The following is a 20,405-nucleotide window of genomic DNA, read 5'->3' as shown; positions in this document are numbered from 1 at the left end:
TTCTTCTTCACGAAGAAATTTGCTGCATAATTCCGTCATTTATAAGTTTCAACTCAGAAATTTGGTTTCGGTAGCAGAGCAGCTCAGTGAAAAGCTCAGTTGTGTTCTAACAACTTACCTATCTACTACTGTTTTGAAAACGTTATTTATGATTTTATCTTCTTCCTTTTCTATGCCTTGCAAAATTGAGAGAAGTTTATCAGTTTTCTAGAAGCATAGTACAAAAAAAGTTTTCAACATTTTTCTTTTCGAAAAAACTTGTAAAAAAACTGCGAAACCTATGCTCTTGTCCTTTCATGGATTCTTGTGCAACTGTCAGTGAATTTTCTGATTTTGTTGGATTTTAATTCGACTTTATTTCAATGTATTTTCCAGAAAATTGGTGGTTACCTTGCTATCGAGTCCTTAGCTTTTGCTTTTCAGTAATGAACTGCTAGTATCGTCACGTCTTCGTTGGATCCTCATCACTTCGAAAAATGCCTGTGTTTCATACGAAGACGATCGAGAGCATTCTCGAGCCGGTGGCTCAGCAGGTGCAATTTCTTGTTCAGTTTTTTGCAACTGTGTCACTGAAATCCTTTAACTTCCTGTGAGAGTGTTAACTTTTCTTAAATCATTGAACTTCGTCGCATTCACACTAACATGGTTTGCACTCTCGTTTCTCGTGCATGTGTTTTGTGCCAGTGTATTTCTCTGTTGTGTCCACATGAATGATGTCATCATTCTATACAACACTTCTTATCGCGATAGCGGATCTTCCCCAGCAATTCCCGCAGTTTCTTTATGTCAATGATGTGAGCGAAGGCAACAAAGCGTGGGGCGCCACTTTACTACGCGATATATTTAGGAAGAGCCGCCGCCCTCAGCATATAGAAGGGACTCATTGAGCTCTAAACTACAGATGCTAATCGCCCCCGGAAAAAAAGTTTGGAATAATGTTAGTTGAAATTCATTTGACATCTTACTGAAGAAAGATGCAGATTAGCAGCTTAATCCAATCAAAAAAAAAGAACAGTCGTCGTTTGATATAAGATAGGTTAGACCTCAGGACAGAAAATTCATCAATTCTTACTTTTAAAAAAAACTTAGATAGCAGAAAGTACCTCGAAATTCATATCTCCAATAAATTTTATGAGCACAGTAATACAGACAATGAACGAAAGGACGGGAAGAAGCCTCTTTTTTTGAATAAATTCTTATGGGAAAAATCCCCATGCTATTCCATGAAAAAAGTTTAATTTCTCTACCCTTACTCCACACTGGTTTATCGTTGCCTCATTTTTTTCTGTTTTTCACTAGCGACACATTGTTATTTTAGCTGAATCAGCAGAAAAATGGAGATTTATGTAATTATGTCACCAATTTCTCCTATGAATTTTGCTCTTAGAGTACAAAGGTTTCCTTAGAACTCTGACAGTTCAGGTTGCACGTAATTGCATACAGACGATGCATGTAATCTATTGTTTCCAGTGCATCTCCGTATTTTCAAAGCATACTTTAAATGATCGTAGCCTAATAAACCCTTTTATTGAGATATCGCAGGCAGAATTTTAGTTTTTTCCAGAATAAGCCTCCAACTTTCTGTTCTTGCTTTCATTTTTTGGAATTGTGCTTGATTTTACTTGGAAAATGTTCTCAAATCATTCCTATATCTGGATCTCAGCTTACGATCTTCACATGTAACTATAAGCATTGTATTAGTTTTGAAAGATGCAAGGTTATTGTATGAAAGAGGGAAGGGATAAGTGCTGCTTTATGTATGTAAGTCAGCTTGAACTGTAGAAGTGTGCAGTTTAAAAGATGCTGAGCGCTGGATTTTGTCTTGAACCCGTCGAAAGCAAATGCTGGCTTGCTGTTTACTCACTTGGCGTGACCGTGAATGATTCCTTTTGGGGAAGAATTATGACCACTTTGCAAAGATATCGTAAATCAGCCCATTCACGAAGAACACCGATCATAAAGGCTCTGTTCGGAAATAAGGGAACAATATTTTACTTACACCATCACCATTTAAGGAATATGTTCTTCTCAGGAACTTCAATGATCAATCTCTGTCTCATTTTCATTTTTTATTTTGTAGCTATTTGATTTTTCGCAGCTACATATTGTCTTGTGTACTTATTAACTTGCAGTCGAACTTCTCCCAAAAATGAAAAGAGGAAAAATCAAATAGAAAAATTAGAAGACGATATTGGCGGATGACTATAAGCTACGAAGTGCTTCCTTCATGTTCAAGGAGACGTCAAGTCCTTAAACTGCTTCGTTGCTTGAGCATTAACTTTTGTTCCTTAATAGTGCTGTTCTTAAAATTTTGCCAATCAACAAAACTTATCGATCGTACCTGAACTCGGAACATCCGACTGCACTAACCTACAAAAATCAATAACTCTACTCATGCTTGTGTGCGTATGTTTGAAGTGGTGGGTGAGAGTTGCAAACAGAACAGAGCGCACCGATTAGATTCTTCCAGCAAGTGGATTAGCTGGACGCACAACATTTAAAAAGAAACGACGAGACAAAAAGTGTGGCCGAATCTCGCGAGTTTTCTCTCTTCAGGGGGATCTCAATTTCAGCTGTGGTCTAGTAGCCGGTTATTATTCCCGGAAATTCAGTTTTCAGTCTTCTTTTGCCTCACCTTCTGGAAAGATTGTTATACGAAGATTGAAGTGTTCCTGTGAAATTTAAGCTGTTGAAAATGCCCACTTGCTTTGAGTTTTTCTTCTGTAACATCACCCTCTTGAAGAAGGCTGCAAGGAGCAGTCTCAGCATCCGTGCAGACCTACTGGTTCTACGCACACTTTTTGCAAATGCGGATATTAACACATGATACCGATGTCAAGCCAAGTCTGAATAGGTTCACCTTCTTTTAACGAGCTATCGAGGTATAAATTGAAGCTGGGAAAAGGAATTATTTGATACATCTGAATAACTCAAAGATTCTAAGAAGAAACAAATAAATAAATTAAATAAACAAATGCAGACAAGAATGACAGACAGAAATGACAAGATACTTCTCTATTGTAGTCCAAATCTTTGAAGCCTGAGAGATTGATCATGCTACATCTCCTGAATAGGATTCGTAACATCGCTGATTCTTCAGAAACTTTTTCTTGAACGGATTTTACGGTGTTAGTCCTTTTGGGGGACCCCAGTGCACTACTAGAGGTTACCGAATGACTCTGGGTCTTTTAACTCTTGCTTCTTCTCTTAAACTAGGCAGACATATTTATTTATTTTATCTAGAGTCGTTGACAGAGAACCTATAATCTGTAAGTCTGTTTTCTATCTTATGTTTGCTCTGCAATAATTGAATTTCTAATTGATTACATTTTCACTCTTTTTTTTTTGATTTGCGAACGATTGTGGGCTTTAGAATAGAACATTTTGTGTAGAACTTTCCCAACTTACTGTGCTCTTTTTTTAACTAATAGGGAGATCCATATTAATAAATTAGGGAGCATGTTCAGAAGTTATGAAGTCAAAGAGTGAAGTGTCGTTTATGTGAATCAGCTCAGATTACAGCCATTACGGTCCTAGTTGTGGTTGAGGTAATCTCTGTTCCTGCAGATGATCTGGTATTAGCCTATAATTGTTGTTGAACCAATCAAGTACTGCAAAGTCGGCTGATTTCGAACCACTGCATTTTTTCGAGCAATAAAATATCTCTTGGTTGGGTAGCATCACAGATGGTATACTTAGAAGTGAATTGAATGATTATTCGATCGATCGGTTTCAGCGCCCTCAAAAAGTCAACTTACAAAAACTCCACTCTTCTAGTATGCCTGAAAGGACGAAAACTCGAAAAAAATTGGATATTTTAAGTACATTAGATACCCAATGGTGCTACATCAACAACTAAATGGGAAAGTATTTGAGACACAGTGCTAACATATCCTATCGAGTATCCTGCAGAACCAGACCGGATAAATGCGGAGCCAAAATTAAGGATGGCCTCCAGTATGTGGATTTTGTGACTAGTGCAATCTATTTATCGTTTTAGTCTTAAATTTAGCTTTTCGAAACCGATAATCTTCGATAATCTGTGGTGTTTGTTTAAGACGTAATTCATGAAAGTTCCAAAGTGCAAGGTGTGCACTTAAACGGAACCGAGTCCGCAAGAGAAAACTTCGGCGGAAAGTCTCGATAGTAAGACTAGTGAGATTAGGTAGAAGTAGAATTTGTTATGTCGCCATCAGTTATGAACTAAGTTCGTCAAGCGAGTAGATTAAGCTTTGAGAACCCACGTTTTCTCTTACCTCTAGCACTTATTTTCATTATTAAACGTTGAAGAATTATTTTTATTGCTGACAATGATAATTCATCAACGTTAGAAAGACACTAGTGTCCATGTTTGACTTTTCTTGAATCTTGAAATGTTAAATACTTAGCTTTTTTATTGATCTGCTTAAGCTGTAGTCAAGATTAGTATTGATCTTTTCATCAACCGGTAACTTTATCGCCTTCTTCGGAGCTTGAAAAATTCAAACCACCAGTGACTTGTCCTATCAACCGTCTCATCATCCTGCAGGAGGCATTCAAACTGTTTTTAAACTCAAAGACAACACATCGGCTTGTGCTCACTGGAGTTTTTATAAGGGACCTAGCGGCTCGCCTCTGGATCGAAATCATCGCATGTGGGGTAAGTGCGTTTGTGATCGCACTACACCCATCTTTTCTGTTTATTCCTGGATTTTGACGGTTAGCCAAAATGCGTATAATGTTTTGCGTGCTATGATTTCGGTCACGAAGGACAGTATCGAGCTTCTACTTGCATTTCCGAGTCTCACGAAGAATTCTACAGTCCTCTCTGTGGTTAGCGGAAAGCTTGAACTTTGCGAGCTCAAGTAGATGTTCCTTTATCCAAATACACAGCCAGCTTACTGGTGTAACCGTCACCACACTACCTCCACGCAAAACGGAATCTTTTTTGGGGCGTCCATTAAATTAAAGAGCGAAGTGGTGACTGTCGAGAAACACAGTCTTCTGTGGGGCACCCATTGGGTATTGCTAATTTATGAGCCAGATTGGTGAACCATATTTCTGATGTGTTGTTATTTGAGTTTGAAAACCGCTTGCTTGCTTCCTGTAGGGTCAATGAGACGCTTGATAGGATAAGTCTCTGACGGCTTTGCTTTGATTTCCTCAGGCTCTGACAAGGCCGATAAAAGACAAAGCGCTAAATAAAGAATGATTTGTTACAATTTTGACTACGGGTTAAGCAAATCAGCGTTATAGTGGGAATTCTTGCTTACCTAACATTGCTGTGTGCTTACCTCTGTTTTTCATTCTGAGCGGTTAATTACTGTAAAGATGGTGTAATGAAAGTAGCTGTGCGAATATTCCTATTTCACATGGATTATTTTATTACTTTGTTTCTAATAAATCCATTCTTCATTCCGGGCGACATTCACTGGTTTCTACGAGATCCTATCAGGTTTGTCTCATAATTTCTTTTTTTTATCATCTCTCTCGTATTCATATTATTTTCTTTTCTGCTCTTTTTTCGAATTTCTTCCATATCTTAACATGATTACTAAACAAGACTACTGAAGTTACTACTTAGTTAAACATATTTTTACTCATTTGAGAAATCTTTCAAACGTTTGACCTTTGGTATATAGGTGATTACTTCTCGTTTAACTGTTTGCATGTTTATTATTTAACTCTCTGTTCATTCGTGCATTTACTTATTTATTTACTCTTCGCCTCAAATTTGACAGCTTGTTCTAAGCAGTCCTTTTTTTGGTGGTATGGTAAAGCGTAGTTGTTCTCTTTGTTCAGTCAATCCTTTTTGTAAATATAAGTAGATAATTTGTAGTTGTTTCCTAAATATTTGTTTTAGTTTTGTTAGTGGCCATTTTTATGTGTGTAAATAGAAAACGGAGTTCCCTATCACCAGTTCTCTTTTGCTCAATGCGATCATTTCTGTCTTCCTCGTGTTTTTTCCCACGATCCTCCTCTCTTTGTCAAATTTGTTATGATTCTAAAATTTTTCCCTTTTGCATGAAGCGATACTGTTTCCTTCCCATGTCCCACAAGATGTAACTCTCTAACCGCCTCGACACATTTTTCGCGTTTTCACGTTTTTCTCCGGTCTTATCGTATAGTCCAGCGACTTTTAGTTGCACTACGTGTTAGCTGCTGCTGAACGTTGTGGTGGGGGAGAAACGATTGAGCCGTCTCGTACTTTGTCACGTGCCAGTAGTCGTCGTTCGTTACCTGAATTCGTCTATCCGGACACCATCCAACAACGGGTGACCGATGAAGACTGTCCTGTCTGTCAGATCATGTTGCCGAGGGGGCGACATGGATGTGTACGTTGTTTGTTCAGTGTGTCATGTTTTCTATTTGCACCGCATATTCGCTTAATTCTACGTTCTCACGCTTCTATTTCACTGCTCGTCCACTCCTGATTTCTGAGGCACTTTGTGCTTCAGAAGCGTTTAATGTCTGTCCATGTTTGTTGTGTGTCTGTTTTTTTGCTCTTTTTCTTTTTTCTTCCGTGTGATAATTGTGTTCAACTTTTGTTCATTCAAAATCCGGAACGAACACTGCGGGAATCAGTTCCCAACAAAGGCATTTTCTAATTCTTCGCACAACTTCCATTCAAAAAGAGAGGTCTTGTCGCACTATTTTTTTTCCGGCTTCTGAATTCATATAACGTGTTCATTTTTGATGATGAACGTTATGCAGAGGAAGTCATCGTGCGATGCTCCGGCTGTTCATGAAACAAATTTAGAGGTGACGTGAACATTAAATATTTAGGTATCTCGGCTCGTAATTCTCCATGAAGAAGCTGAAGATGGAAATGCTATGCCAGATCTCACTCGACCAGTCAATCTGGTGTCAAAAGCAGTCGACAACCTCATAAAGGTCAGTTTACAACTGTACAGCCCTTACCAACTATAGTTTTAGCAAGAATTTTGGTTCCAAATACATCGTTCCCCCAACGGCTCTATCCTAACCTCCCAAGAAAACTTTAAATGAACCTGAATACTTGGGTTATTTGAACTTTCTTCCGTATCCCTTCTTGAATTACGTATTGTTTCTCATTTTAGATGCTAACTTTGCATTTGTATGTTCAATTATTATTATTATTATTATGTGCCACTATCCTGCTTACTGATATCTACTCGATAGTGTTTATTTGCCGATTTATTTTCGCAAAAAACGCCTCCAGATTGCTGCGAGAGCTGACAGCAGGGGAAAAACCAAAAGGAAAGTGTAGGGGTTCCGAAAGCCGCGTATTCTAGACGGAGCAGCTTTTGGCTGCATCTCTTGGGAAGAATGTGGAAATTGAACAGCGGGCTAGTACAATCTAACATTCATTCTTATTCTTTTTGCTTAATCTTCATACCAATTACAATCACCCCATTGCTAGCCGCGCATCGATTGTTTCGTTTAGAAAACTCTTCCACCAACAGCTATACCGATAACTTTACACGACAGAGACCAGGTAGCACATTCTGAGCGTGTTAGTATTTTCACAGGTGCCTCTTGCTTGGAGAATGTGGACGGATGTCATGTTATAGCTGCTCGCCCACGCGCGCCACATGCTTCCACCACCGCAGCCGCGCTCGCTGTTTTTCGGTCCGGATCTGATCGAAGGTTGTGCTACTAGAAAGATACGGCTGTGATATCGTCCGTTAGATTTTCTATCTGGAACAGAACCGGGGGTTGTTCCTGGTGGTCGGGGAGCCTTGGTAATGTAACAATTGATCTGCTTTTCGCTCGCACAAAATTATAGAACGTCTACAGTAGGCCAAAATATCATAGTTCTCCAGTAAAAAATGGATTTTGCCTCCACTTAAATTGTCAGTTTAATGAAGATTTGAATTAGCTTATTCAAGCAAATCGTAGAAACTGACATGTAAGTTTATATCTCTAAAGTATGGTGAACTATCATCATAGGAGCATTTTTACGAAAATTTAGACGTAGCAAGCACTGCTCTGTTTATTTCGTTTCGAAATTTTTCTACTCAGACGCTTCACCTCTCTGTGTGACGTTCTACTTCTTGGTAGTCAATTAGCGCCCCGATCGATAAGTCACTTCAGCTTTCATGTATGCATGGGAGCTTTTTGAACAAATCCAACGATGCGTTGGAATGTTTTGCGTCATCGGAGCTCATCCATGATCTCCATAGTTTGAAAAAGCAAACGCGAAAAGTTGGGAGTTCAGCGAAAGAAACCCCGACACTGTTGGAACTGGCCCAGAATCATATACATTAATTAATGTTAAATCTCTGTGGAAATCTAATAAGCTGGTTTTTTTTGAGGAAAGGCATAAATGATACTCAAGTCCAGATTGTTCAGGATTTCGTTACAACTGCTATACTCTAAATGTGCGATGGATATTTAACATTTTCTCTATTAGATGTTCACCGTATTTTAGACTATGAGTAGATTTGAATAACAAGTAATAATAGCTGCGTCCATTTGTACAAATATACGAAAGGAAATTCAACGATAGCCAAGTTATCCCTTCTTTTTGATTAAATTCCAATCATATTAAAATTTTGTCATCTCGAAAGTAACAGTTTATTCTTTATTCTCTTTTCAAAGGAACAATAAACAATGAAGATGGTTAAACATTTCCTTCATCGCACAAATAAATTTCGAATTCGCTTACGTTTCAACGTGAAGTTGGGCAAATATCGAAAAATCGGCCGAAAGATAACTACGTTAAAAAATGGGGCGCGTCAGCGGTTTTCGAATTTTCCTGGAAGAACGGGCTGAAATTTTGTGCACATTTGCTCTGCTCATTGAAGTAATCCCCCTATTTCCGTTCTTATCGGAATGATGTTGATCCTCACACATGTGATTTTGATGGAAATTATTCGTATGCAATAGTTTGAAATCACATCGGGTTCCCCCTTTCCTATGCTTATGATCCATACGTCACATGCAGAGACCACATAAATTGGTCAGCACTAACATTTGTGTTGGTTCGTTGTATAAATAATGGTTTTTTTTTTTCAACTGCATACAGAAAAAAGCAGGAGAGGTAGCGGTAATCAAAGCAAATGTTATCCACAAGTTATCCGCCTTGTTAATGCAAGCTTTGGGGAATCCAGTTCATAAGAATTAAATTATTAAATTAAAATTATTATTCCACTTTTCAAGACCCAAATCAGAAGCGAGCATTTCCCGCATGTCCTGTATCCTGAGTTCAAGGAGGAATGAGGACAAGCCGAGAACAAAATCTGTGACGAACATCCCGTTATCTTTCGCGACCATCCTTGTTCCCAATAGTTCTGCACTTTTCCGGAACCAGATGTCTCACATGTCACCTGCTGACCGGCTGCTTATTGCGTCCACGGCGGCGGTTGCTCAGGGTGCTATTTCCTTGGACTCTGTGTTTGCTTGCGAGTAGTAACCGCGCGACTAACCGTCCCATAATGCGCTCAGTCAACAGGCATCTTGTGCGGCCGCAGCGAGTGGCGGCGAGTGCTCAGCGAGTGCATCGACAGTTCCTGTCTGTCGATGCATCGTCAGTTGCAGGAGTCCTACAAACGAGAATACCACTCAACCTACACCTATAAATCTTATCAGGTGAGAACAACTTAATTTTCGTCACTTTAGGTTGGTTATGACACATGTGACTCGTCGGATGATCGCATTTTGCAACAAGACATGCCACCGGCTCTTCAAAGAGTCGAGAATAGCTCACGACTGCTCGAGGATGCTTGTCATATGCTCAAGGTTCTATAAGGAATCGGAAGAATTCCTGTAAGATCATTTAGCGGTGTCTGCACTGTTTTGTTTCAGGGCGATCCGTATTCTGTGCCCGCCAGAAAGAAGCTTATCGATGGAGCTAGAGGGATTCTCCAAGGAACCAGCGCTCTGCTCCTGTGTTTCGATGAGTCAGAGGTAGAGTGGAACTTAGTTTACCGATTTGTATGTCCATTTAAGCCGTGAATTTTTATGAGTCAGAACGTGGGCAAAAACAAACTCATACTTGAAATTGTTGCATTACCGCAAACAACGCTTTATTATATACATCCGACCTCGGATAATTCCGTGGGTGTTCGCAAGTTACAAATTCTACAATACTAGATTCAGCTATAATTTAAAAAAAAACACTGAATCTTCAGATGCATATACTTCTCAGGATTGTGTGATTTCCTGAATTTCATCTCATGTACAAGCCTTCTAGAACACCTCTCTCTGTTGTTGAATGCCTGTACGAATTAGCTCTGATAAGATTACATGGGGGAGGGAGCCTGAATTTCCCGCATTAATCTAATTCGAATATTCGGAAGCGATTGTACTGAACAATCGTCATAGATTTGAAAATCAGCAGCTCTGAGGATTTGAAGCCTTAAAAAATATTTCCTTATTCATCAATTTTTCTAGAAGAACTCGGTTAGATTCCAAGCTTTAATCCGCTTTGTTGCGGTTAATTAATTTGTGATTGTTCTCTAGCTTAATATCTTCCTTAAATGCTAGAATTTTTCCTCTTTCGGACGATACTAATTTCTGATACTGACGGTTATTTCTCCGTGTTCCTTTATATCTGTAAGCACTTATTTGGTGGATAAGATCGAAGACTGTAAAGGAGATTTTCTTCCGGTGTTCCCACATCTTTATTTCATCTGAATTATAGTTACACATAAATTCAGGTCCGCAAAATCATCCGTGGTTGTCGCAAAGTGTTGGATTATCTTGCTGTCGCTGAAGTAATTGAAAGCATTGATGATTTGGCACAATTTGTAAAGGTTCGCTAGATTGACTTTTCAATTTTATTATTGTGTTTTACCTATATCCAGCATAGATGTGAATAATTATACTAAATAGATGAATAGATCTTTTACATTTTTTCCAACCAATTAGTTTTTTTTTTTTTTAAATTTAAATGTGGACATTCTAGGATATCACCCCTTGGCTGTCACGTGTTTCATCTGATGTATCAAATCGACAGGCTGAGCTCACACATCAGGTTCATAGGGATATTTTGTGTAGGTCGGTCCAATGTTCGCTATGTATCAGACATTTCTTTATAATTCCATGTCATTTTAATAATTGCTACTATGAGTTTCATATTGTTGGTCTTTGGTAGTAATGTGGCTTCGAATCCACATGTTTTCATTGTTTTGTTCTCTTTTTCAAGGTGGGCGCCTCGCTTATGGAACGTTTCCCATTTCACCGTCGTTCAAAAAATTCGTCGTATCAAAAACTTCAGCGCATAAGAAATCGAAAAATCTATACCAGTATAGCTTGGTGAAAACTTGAAGCTCCATTCAGTAGCGTAAGAGGCTGCGCTCGAAGCCGCTAAATGGAACAAGCGGTTGGGATCGAACTGGGACCAGCGCTAGCACAATTGCAATACAAATGAGGCGTAAAAAATAACAATATTTCTATTGGTTCCGTATTTGCCTTTTACATTTGAGAACTCCCAAATTTGGGTCCCACCAATCTTGATCTTCTTGGAAGTTTTCCAAACGTTTTACGAAGAATTGACTCAAGTGCTGATTACAAAAATGACATCCATTTTCTCACTTTCGATTTCATGTTGCTTACAGTCATGTGATTCGAAATGTGCACCCCGGATCTGCAAGATGTACTACACGCACAGTAATTTAATATTTGGAACTGTACGAAAACGGGCCAAACCCGCAGTAAATTCAGCATCACTATCCTAATTGTATAAAAATGTCCTTACGTTCCAAGACCAATGTTGCTTTCCGATTCTACCTACTAATTTGGTAATGATATTCTAACGAAAAAAAATCTCATAAAATCTTCGTCGCTCTCACGCGACACATTAGCCTCGAAATCGTGCATAGCCTTAATTTTGATATTTATTTATTCAGATGCTTAGATCAGATCCGTACTCTGTCACCTATTCTTATCTGCGCCATGAAAATCTTCATTCAAATCGGGCAGGACCAGCAGCGTGGCCAAGCAGAAGCTGCTGAAAATAGGTATTTTTTCGTTTCTCATCGTAATGTTGTTGTTCGAAAGATTTTTTCACATTCTCAACTTGAACAGGAACTACCTCGCGCAACGAATGACTGATGAGATGCACGAAATTATTCGAGTTCTTCAATTGACTACTTACGATGAGGATGAATGGGATGCAGACAATGTTACAGTGATGAGGAAAGCACTTTCAGCAGCTAAATCTTTGCTGACAGCTGCGCTAGACTGGTTAGGCGATCCTCGAGCGCGTCCTGGAGCTGTAGGGGAGAAGGTCTGTTTTTTTTTCATACGTCTTTTCAGAAAAAAAAATCCATTTCTTTTTTCAGGCTATTCGCCGCATTCTCGACTACGCTGATCGTATTGCGTCCCGTGCACTTCCAGAAGACAGCTACGCTATAAAGCGATCGATTTCTGAAATACAGTCATTAACTGATGCCATTTGTGAGCTTAGAAACCAAGGCAGATATGACAACGAGGGCTTGGCCGCAAGCTGTGCACAGAAGCTCAAGGTAAAATGAACCGAAACTCTGATTTTACTGAAACACAGTTGTTTTTGTTTTCAGGAGCTCGTTGGAACAAAGCACAGTTCTGGAATGCTTCCGGATGCGTTAATGAACGCTCACCGCATGGGTGGAGCCAATCCGGCTCACACTGCTGCTGGACGCCTCGAGCAGGCCCTTAGGTATTGGCTTTGTATTTCTGGGAAATATGTAGTACTTTGGCTTTCGGTAGACGGACGGTTTTCCAATGGTTAGTTACAGTGCTCATTTTATGCTGTGCTCCTTCGTTCGTTTTTTTTTTTATTCAACGCGATTCACCTTGATGAATATTTGAAATAATTTTCTAAACTTCTAGATCTTAGGTATGTAGAAACAGGAGACCCTGCAGACGTACTAATGAGAATTTATGTTTAAGAAGAGAGTAACGTGAATTTAACAATTTCAAAAAATTAATCTAGGATTTGACCAAAACCGAGAGCAGAACCTCATTTGAGAGCGGCTATGGAGGCAGATGATCTTTGTTTGAACTACTCAGGCATATTGTTGTTATGTATTTTGAAAACTCCCACATTCTTCCAGATGGCTGGACAACCCAGGAGTGGACGATGGTGGTCTTGGTCTCCGAGCTGTGAAATTAATGACAGAAGACGCGCGGCGTCTAGCTGATCGGCTTAATCCACAAGACAGGTGCATCAAAGATTTTCCGATTTATTTTCAGATTTTTATTTTTCTACGACTTTCCGTGCATTTGAACATCAACATATTCAGAAATCATCTACTTGGATTGTGCTCTGATATTGACCGATTGGCAAGTCAATTAGCTGATTTGGAACGGCGTGGTCTTGGCAATACGCCAGAAGCAAACGCAATCCGTCAACAGCTTAAGGATAAACTACGAGAGCTGTCAGATTTCATGAAGAAGATTCTTACGGATCGGGTGGTAATATTTCATTGTTATAGTTTTTAAAGGGATCTGAACGGTAGAAGATAAATTGTAGGTCGAAGATTTTGCTGATATTACCACACCACTGAAGCAATTTGTGGAAGCCGTCCACGCAGAACCCCATGCACCGAACAGGGAAGGGAACTTCGCTGATAAGGTAATCTCCTTCTTGCATGTATTTAAAATAAATGCTCTCTTAGCTTTAACTTTTGCCTCTATCATTATTTTCGAAATTAAGTGAGAAACTTCCGCATCTTTTGCACCCCTCCTACCTTTATTGCTATACTCCTCATAGATTCCAGCGCTAAAGATTGTTTAAGAAATACGTCCTCCGTTTTTGCTTGTGACTGACTGATTAGCAAACCTACTTGTTGATTGACTGAATAAGTAAATGTTCCTTTTCAGTCTGACCGATTGCGACAACACGCTGGCAGTATGACATCTACGGCTCGCCTCGTGAGCGCTTCTCTTTCTTTTAATATTTGAGCTCGAACGTTGAATTATACAAGTTTTCTGTTTCCAAATGAGGGTTGTAGCCTTGGAGATTTTGCGACCGATTTCAGGTTGCAACATGTGGCCCATGTAAGAGCAAAAATACAATCGAGGCTATCGTTGATACTGCAGAGAAGGTTTGCACGCTAAATTTTCCTAGGAGAAAGATTCGTACAGAAGTTCTTAAAGAGAAAATGGCGGAAAATGCCCCCGTCACTATGATATTCTCTAATAAGTTCAGTATTTAGGTCGATCAGATGACACCACAACTAGTCAATGCTGGTAAGATTCGACTTCACAACCAAACCGATTCTGCTGAACAGCACTTTGAGAATCTACACAGGTATAAGTGCTAAACAATAAATCCTTTAATCGAGATATAACAAGGAAAAACCTTTTCTTATTTTGATAGAAATCATAATTGGTTTGCGGAAAATGCAAAATATATATTAAAATGCGGATGGTATTTTCCATAAAGATCCTTACTAAAATCACTACTCAGAGACCAACATTTTACGACAGAAAAAAAAACAGATGAGACGGGTGACACCGTAAGAATTCAAGCATGGATAGACTCATATTAAAGGAGTACTGTCAGTAGAAAACTGCGTCCCTTTTTGTCCTCGAGATCGCACTTCTCCAAACTAGTCGATATCACTTTAGAGCCGTTTCAGTAGGACGCTAGAGCTAAAATTTCAGTTAATTGTCCAGGTTATGCAACCTTTGCGACTCATTTCGACTAATACATCAAAGAACAGAGCTACTGACTTTCTCAAATAAAGTATAGCTCCTGGGAATGAGCTTTTGAAATATTTAGATGCTGCCTGGAACAGTGTCCAAAATATATTGCCTTTCGTTGAAAATGTTTCCAGTTCATTATTTTAAAAGAAGAATGATTTCGAAAGTGAACATGACATTTTTAGACAATACGCAGACGCCTTGCACCGTCTGCGTTCTCACGTCGACGACGCCATCGACACGCATGAATTCGTTCGTGCGAGTGAAAATGTGAGTGATTTTTTTTTAATGTAAGCTGTTTATTTTTGTGTGTTTACGGCTTCGACGACATTCTTTGGCGTAATTAAGTGGATAGATGGCAGATATTAACTTGTTTTCTGGTTTTTCTTCTGTATTTTAAAGAGCAAAAGCTGAATTTCTCATCTTCTGTCTAAAAATTGTTTATTAGAATTAAATCGACGACAGATATCTAGATTTAGCTATATGTGTTCAATAGTGGGGGTGCAATCACCCTTTTCCTATACTTTCCCCATACTCCCTCTTCTCTCCACCATGTCCCCGATCGAAGGAGCAACACACTCACTCGATTGAACGTATTCAGCCCTCTCTATCTCAAAATATCCTGATGTTGGTTCTTTAAAATGTGCCAGAATCCAGTGCTGATTAACGATAGTGTTACGTTTCGTCAACATTGTTTCTTGACACTAAAGACAACATTCCTGAGCTTCGACAAATGTTGAATTTGTAGGCAATGCGACGCTACACTAACCGATGTGAAGATGCCATTTCCAACAGCTACCCACAGGGTATGGTGGATAATACCTCTCAAGTATGTTTCTAAGACTATTTCTTAAGAATTCACAACAGAATATCGAATGTTTACAACACTTTCCTGCTGCTCCTCTAGCAACACGTTTTAGATCGCTCGTCTTGGTAATCGCGTGCTGATGGCAGCTCAGAATGAGGCCGACAACTCGGAGGAACCTGCGTACTGCGATCGAGTAAACAATGCGGCGAACCAAGTGCGCGCCGGTGAGTTCGTCTTCTCGCTGCTCAATTTTCAACTCCGCCCCATCCAAGCCCCCACCTGACATCTCCTTGACTCTGAATCAACACGCTCAAGCATGCCGTCCTCCTACATACCTCGCTATGCAAGGCCAAATGATTCTCATGATAGTGACTATGAATTTCGTCCAATAGTCCTGCCAAATGCAGTTTCTATTGAGAATTTCTCCACGGATCCGCGAGTCTATATCCGTGAGTTTAGAATCCTTGGTTTAGTTCACAAAGCAGGGACAACGAAAGGGAAAAGCATGAGATGCGCATTAATCATCTCCGTGTACCCAAAAGTCCCATTCTCTCATTTGAGTGAGTATTGGAAATGACGGTTGAGTCGTAGCTACTTTTCTATCATTGTTAAACATTATTTTGTGGAAACCACTCATAAACCGGATCTTTTTAAGATGTTTCTTTTCCATTTAATTTTGACCACTGTTGAGATTTCCAACTGTTTTCCCATGTTAACAAATTCCAAAAATTAGCTTATTTGAAAGGGGCTATGAATATTTACGATCCGTTCTCACTAGATTTTTTTAATAATGTTTTTTTTCTTGTTTGTGAAGCCTCTCATTCAATATTTACTGTGAGGGGAAAGTTCGCACGTGACCTCCAAAAATTCCGCTGATGATTATATAAGAAGACACAAAAAGTATAAAGACACTACTTTTGTTTCAAAGAGGAGCATGTTCTACTTACTAGTTGTATTTGTTAAAACGAAAACTCAAACTAAATTTTTATTTCGATGCCACTTAACTTTGTGTTGTGATGGATCACTTTCTGGAACTTACGATTTACCAAAAATATTTCTTTAGGCAGTCCTTTTTCGAGCGCAGCATTTTTCATTATCCTGTTGTGTTTAAATAGGAAGTGAGTAATTAAAAAAATACGTGTAGGATGTTTTTATTGGACAATTAAATATAGACGCAAATTACACAATAACCAATTTAGCGAAATTAGTGGTAGTCAGCGGCTTTGAACAACTCGCCAGGAATTTTGGAGCAGTTGTTCTTTTATGTTGTTTTTCGGTTGTTCAGTAGCAGTTGTCAAAGTAAATTTTATTTTTCATGAACCATACATCAAATCTACTCGAAGATGATTGGTTTACAAAAAAAAACACGTGTTTGAACGTTGAATTCACATAGTCATGATTGCGTTGGCACTTCCTGTTTTTTTTTAGTTTATTTTAGTTTATTTACAGTTCACTGAAGTTCATCAACTTTAAGAATCGATGTTTTCATCCATAAATTTTACAAACATTTTCCAGCCTTATAATTTCGGTGTTTTTTTCATTAACAGGTGTATAAAACAAGTCGTAGTCATAACTCCTTGAAATTCCAGCCATTCCTCCAATGGTCACGCAAGCGAAACAAGTAGCAATGAGTCCTCGCGACACGGGCGCTGCAAACGCATGGCGCAACGCTAACGATCGTCTTCTGGACTCTGTCAAAGCAGTTGGTGATGCTATAGCTGGAATTCAAAACGGTCGACATTCGGCCTACCAGGATAGTCTGAGCAGAGCATCACCTTATCAACCACCACAGGCAAACTTTACTGACTTTTTTACTTTTATTACGCTGCGCACTAACCTTTTTGCTTCAGCAAACCTCTCAAGTTCTCCGCACTGTCCCACCACAAGCGCCGACTCCACCTGTGGTGCACAACAAAATGATAATCCGAGAGGAGATTCCGGCTCCACCCAGACCACCACCACCAGTTGAGATCAGTCCTCCACCACGACCGCCACCGCCGCCAGAGTACGACGACGAAGAAGAGACAAGAGCATTCTGGGAGAGGTGTGAATAGTTTCGTTTTTTCTAATCCACCGTTGCGAGAACCATTCTCTTAGGTATCCATTGCCACAAGCAAGTCATCAGCCAATCTTGTCTGCTGCGCATTCGCTGCATAATGTGAGTTCGTCCTCGTAGAGTTTCATTTCCCAATTCTTGTGGTTTTCGGGAGATATACGTGTTTTCCTTTTGTTTCTCGCATGGCATGTGATTGAGTATGTGTAGATAATCACACACCGCCTACCCCACAGCTGTCTGTTAATGTGAGTTGAATAACAACTATTTTCAGGAACTCAAACAATGGTCAAGTCAGGAGAACGAGATCGTGGCGGCAGCAAAACGTATGGCCATTCTTATGGCTCGTCTTTCACAACTCGTACGTGGTGAAGGTGGAACCAAAAAGGTACAGTTGCCAGCTGCTTATTTAAAAAAAACAGTCGAATACCGATTTCTTGCCTCACGCGATCGCTTTCTCACCTGAATACAAATCAAAACGTAGTGGCGTATTCAGATCAAATAAGCGTTTTTCAATCTATTCTCACTCAGGACTTGATCGAATGCGCTAAAGCTATCGCAGACTCTAGCGAAGAAGTGACCCGACTCGCTGTTCAACTTGCTCGTCTTTGCACAGATCTCAAAATGCGAATGGTAAGCAATTCTCACCAGTTGTTTTATTTAAAAAAAAAAAACAAGTTACCCAAACAAATCCTTTCAATAGGAATATATTGGCAGTCGGACGAAATTTGAAAGTGATCCTGGATCATGTGAAATAGTGTTTGTAAACTTCTTGTATCATATTGTGCTAGGTTTAGTGGCCGTAGTGGCTCAGTTTCAGCCTGTTGCCAAAAGTTGTGGTAGTAGTTTGCGTGTTGTTGCAGAAGTTTGAAAATAAGTTGCAAAAGTTGGAATTTAATAAGTTTACATACTTTCCCATCGTTTGATTGGTTTAGGCACTCCTCCAAATGGCCGAGCGTATACCAACAATCGCTACGCAATTAAAAGTGTGCTCCACTGTGAAGTCAACAATGTTCGGAACATCAAGTGAGTAACTGGTTAATATATATCGATTTCGAATCCATTAAGATCTACTTCATCGCAAACATGAGAAACTTGGAATTCCTGGTTCGCTCACGTAACTGCAGTCGCGCTAAGCAAACATTAGCTCGTGCGACAGCAGTATCGATTGCCGATAGATCAAAAGTGATTGAGGGTAGCTTAGTCAGTTGCTCTTGCACAATTATTTTAGACACTGCAGTTCCTTGTCCGATTCCAAATAGGTTATCACCCTATTTTCGAATTTATTCATTGTGACAACAGATATCTACTAATCTTTACAGTGACCATCGGACCGTACGGAGAACAAGTGGACGGTAATGATTTTTGTGAAAAAATAGAGCATGCGTTGAAACTTACTGAACTAACAAGTATGAACAGTAACCCTAATCGTTGACTTCGGTTTTGCCGACCGAGCATGCCAATATATTTCAGCATTTTACGCTAATGGTAAGCATAGACATCGACCAAAACCCGGTGTCCGTACGAGCCAAAATGTAGCACAGTATTCTAAACCTTCGATAGTTTTCGAATATTTTGAGAGCATTACCACAGTTTAATCATATGGTATTTCATTAACCATACCTTTTTCATGCAGTCCGTCATTCAGTGTGATTACACGTCCTTTGATTCTGTAATACATAGCATCATATCATTCTCCCATAATAGGCTGAATTCTTTTTTTTTCTGGAGCGTGTCGTTCAGCTAAAAATGTACTGAGAACTTTTGAATTGGAATGTAATCAACTTGAAAGAAAATCAAGAATCAACCACTTATTGTAGAACAACAAAATATGTAAGGAGTGTGTACAACTGTGATTCCCACCTAGTAATAATTCTGGATGGTGGCGGTATTCCTCCACAAATTTATCAACAACATTGCTTTTATGTTAGTTGTGAAAGAATGGTCAAAAAGTGGTAGAAAATGATGAGAGTGGAAGGAATGAACTAATTTGATGTTTTTATTGAGATATCGCATTGAACTTCATTTCTCCTAATCTTACCAACAAAGACTTTCTCCCACTAACAATTTTTGCTGTGCAAAATTCCATATATTGTGTCATCCCTCAAATAAAGCGGTTTTTTCGATCCCATAGCCTAAAGTTTGAAGAAGAATTTCGGAGGAAAAGGCGTTGGCAATGAACAATGGAGGATTTTAAAAAATAATGTAGTGTGTCTTAGAGTTAAAAAGTTGCTCATCTTTTGAGAAGTAAATGAAGTATAAAATACCGCATTATCCACGAGGTGACCCAATATATATCACGTGTGCTAGTTTACATTTGTTCGTTTTGTAGGTAGTGAAGAAGACATCGAAGCGATGGAACAATTGGCGCACAATGCTCAGAACCTCATGCTCGCTGTCAAGGATACGGTACGAGCGGCGGAAGCGGCCAGCATTAAGATCAAGACCAACTCCGGTCTCCGTCTCCGCTGGATTCGCAAACCGATGTGGTCAAACTTCTAAAGCACGCCATTTTTCATCTCTCGTCTACGCTCAATTCCTTTGCACGTTGTAAGCGTGTCCTCATTACGACATACTTTCATCCAGCGGTTTTTACCGTTTTCTTATAGCTTATTGATTATTGATAGATTTCCCGCAGTTGCATAATACCTAAGATTCAGTTTGCTCTTCGTGCTGGTGTTTTATCGCAAAAGTGCCTTTCTTTTAAGAAAAATTGGTATTTTAACTAATCACTCAATCAGTGTGCATTTTGTGTGCAATTGCGCCTACCGTATCACCACTGCCTTGGCTGTAACTCAATACTAATCGATTATCGATTATCATCGACGAACTAGTCCACTTCATAGCTCATATTCATTATTCTGTACATTTCTATTAAACACTACAGAGACCGTGAGACAAAAGTATGGTTTTATATTTGTTAATGTGTACATGCTGCGGATAAAGCAA

General features: G+C 39.3%; 1 protein-coding gene across 2 annotated transcripts; it reads left to right on the top strand.

Annotated features, from left to right (window-relative positions):
- Positions 1 to 476: 476 nt before the first annotated feature.
- RB195_003813 (uncharacterized protein) lies at positions 477 to 19,958 on the top strand (the record flags this gene model as incomplete). 2 transcript variants are annotated; one of them, XM_064201625.1, is made up of 27 exons in its annotated part: positions 477 to 533; positions 6,766 to 6,873; positions 9,583 to 9,702; positions 9,769 to 9,870; positions 10,623 to 10,718; positions 10,871 to 10,962; positions 11,814 to 11,924; positions 11,992 to 12,193; positions 12,249 to 12,431; positions 12,486 to 12,604; positions 13,002 to 13,109; positions 13,191 to 13,362; positions 13,421 to 13,522; positions 13,771 to 13,821; positions 13,929 to 13,994; positions 14,106 to 14,200; positions 14,781 to 14,865; positions 15,344 to 15,424; positions 15,516 to 15,627; positions 16,993 to 17,195; positions 17,254 to 17,447; positions 17,501 to 17,561; positions 17,731 to 17,844; positions 17,988 to 18,089; positions 18,392 to 18,482; positions 18,779 to 18,811; positions 19,789 to 19,958. In XM_064201625.1, 27 exons carry the CDS (start codon positions 477 to 479, stop codon positions 19,956 to 19,958), a joined length of 3,030 nt encoding a protein of 1,009 aa, XP_064057507.1. The 2 variants fall into 2 exon arrangements, with proteins under 2 accessions (XP_064057507.1, XP_064057506.1); XM_064201626.1 differs by lacking the exon at positions 18,779 to 18,811.
- Between the last annotated feature and the right edge of the window lie 447 nt (positions 19,959 to 20,405).

Source organism: Necator americanus, chromosome IV, assembly GCF_031761385.1.
Source record: "Necator americanus strain Aroian chromosome IV, whole genome shotgun sequence".
In the NCBI taxonomy this organism is placed as follows: Eukaryota; Metazoa; Nematoda; class Chromadorea; order Rhabditida; family Ancylostomatidae; genus Necator; species Necator americanus.
Note: the sequence above shows the minus strand (reverse complement) of the source record. Positions and strands in the feature narration are given on the sequence as shown.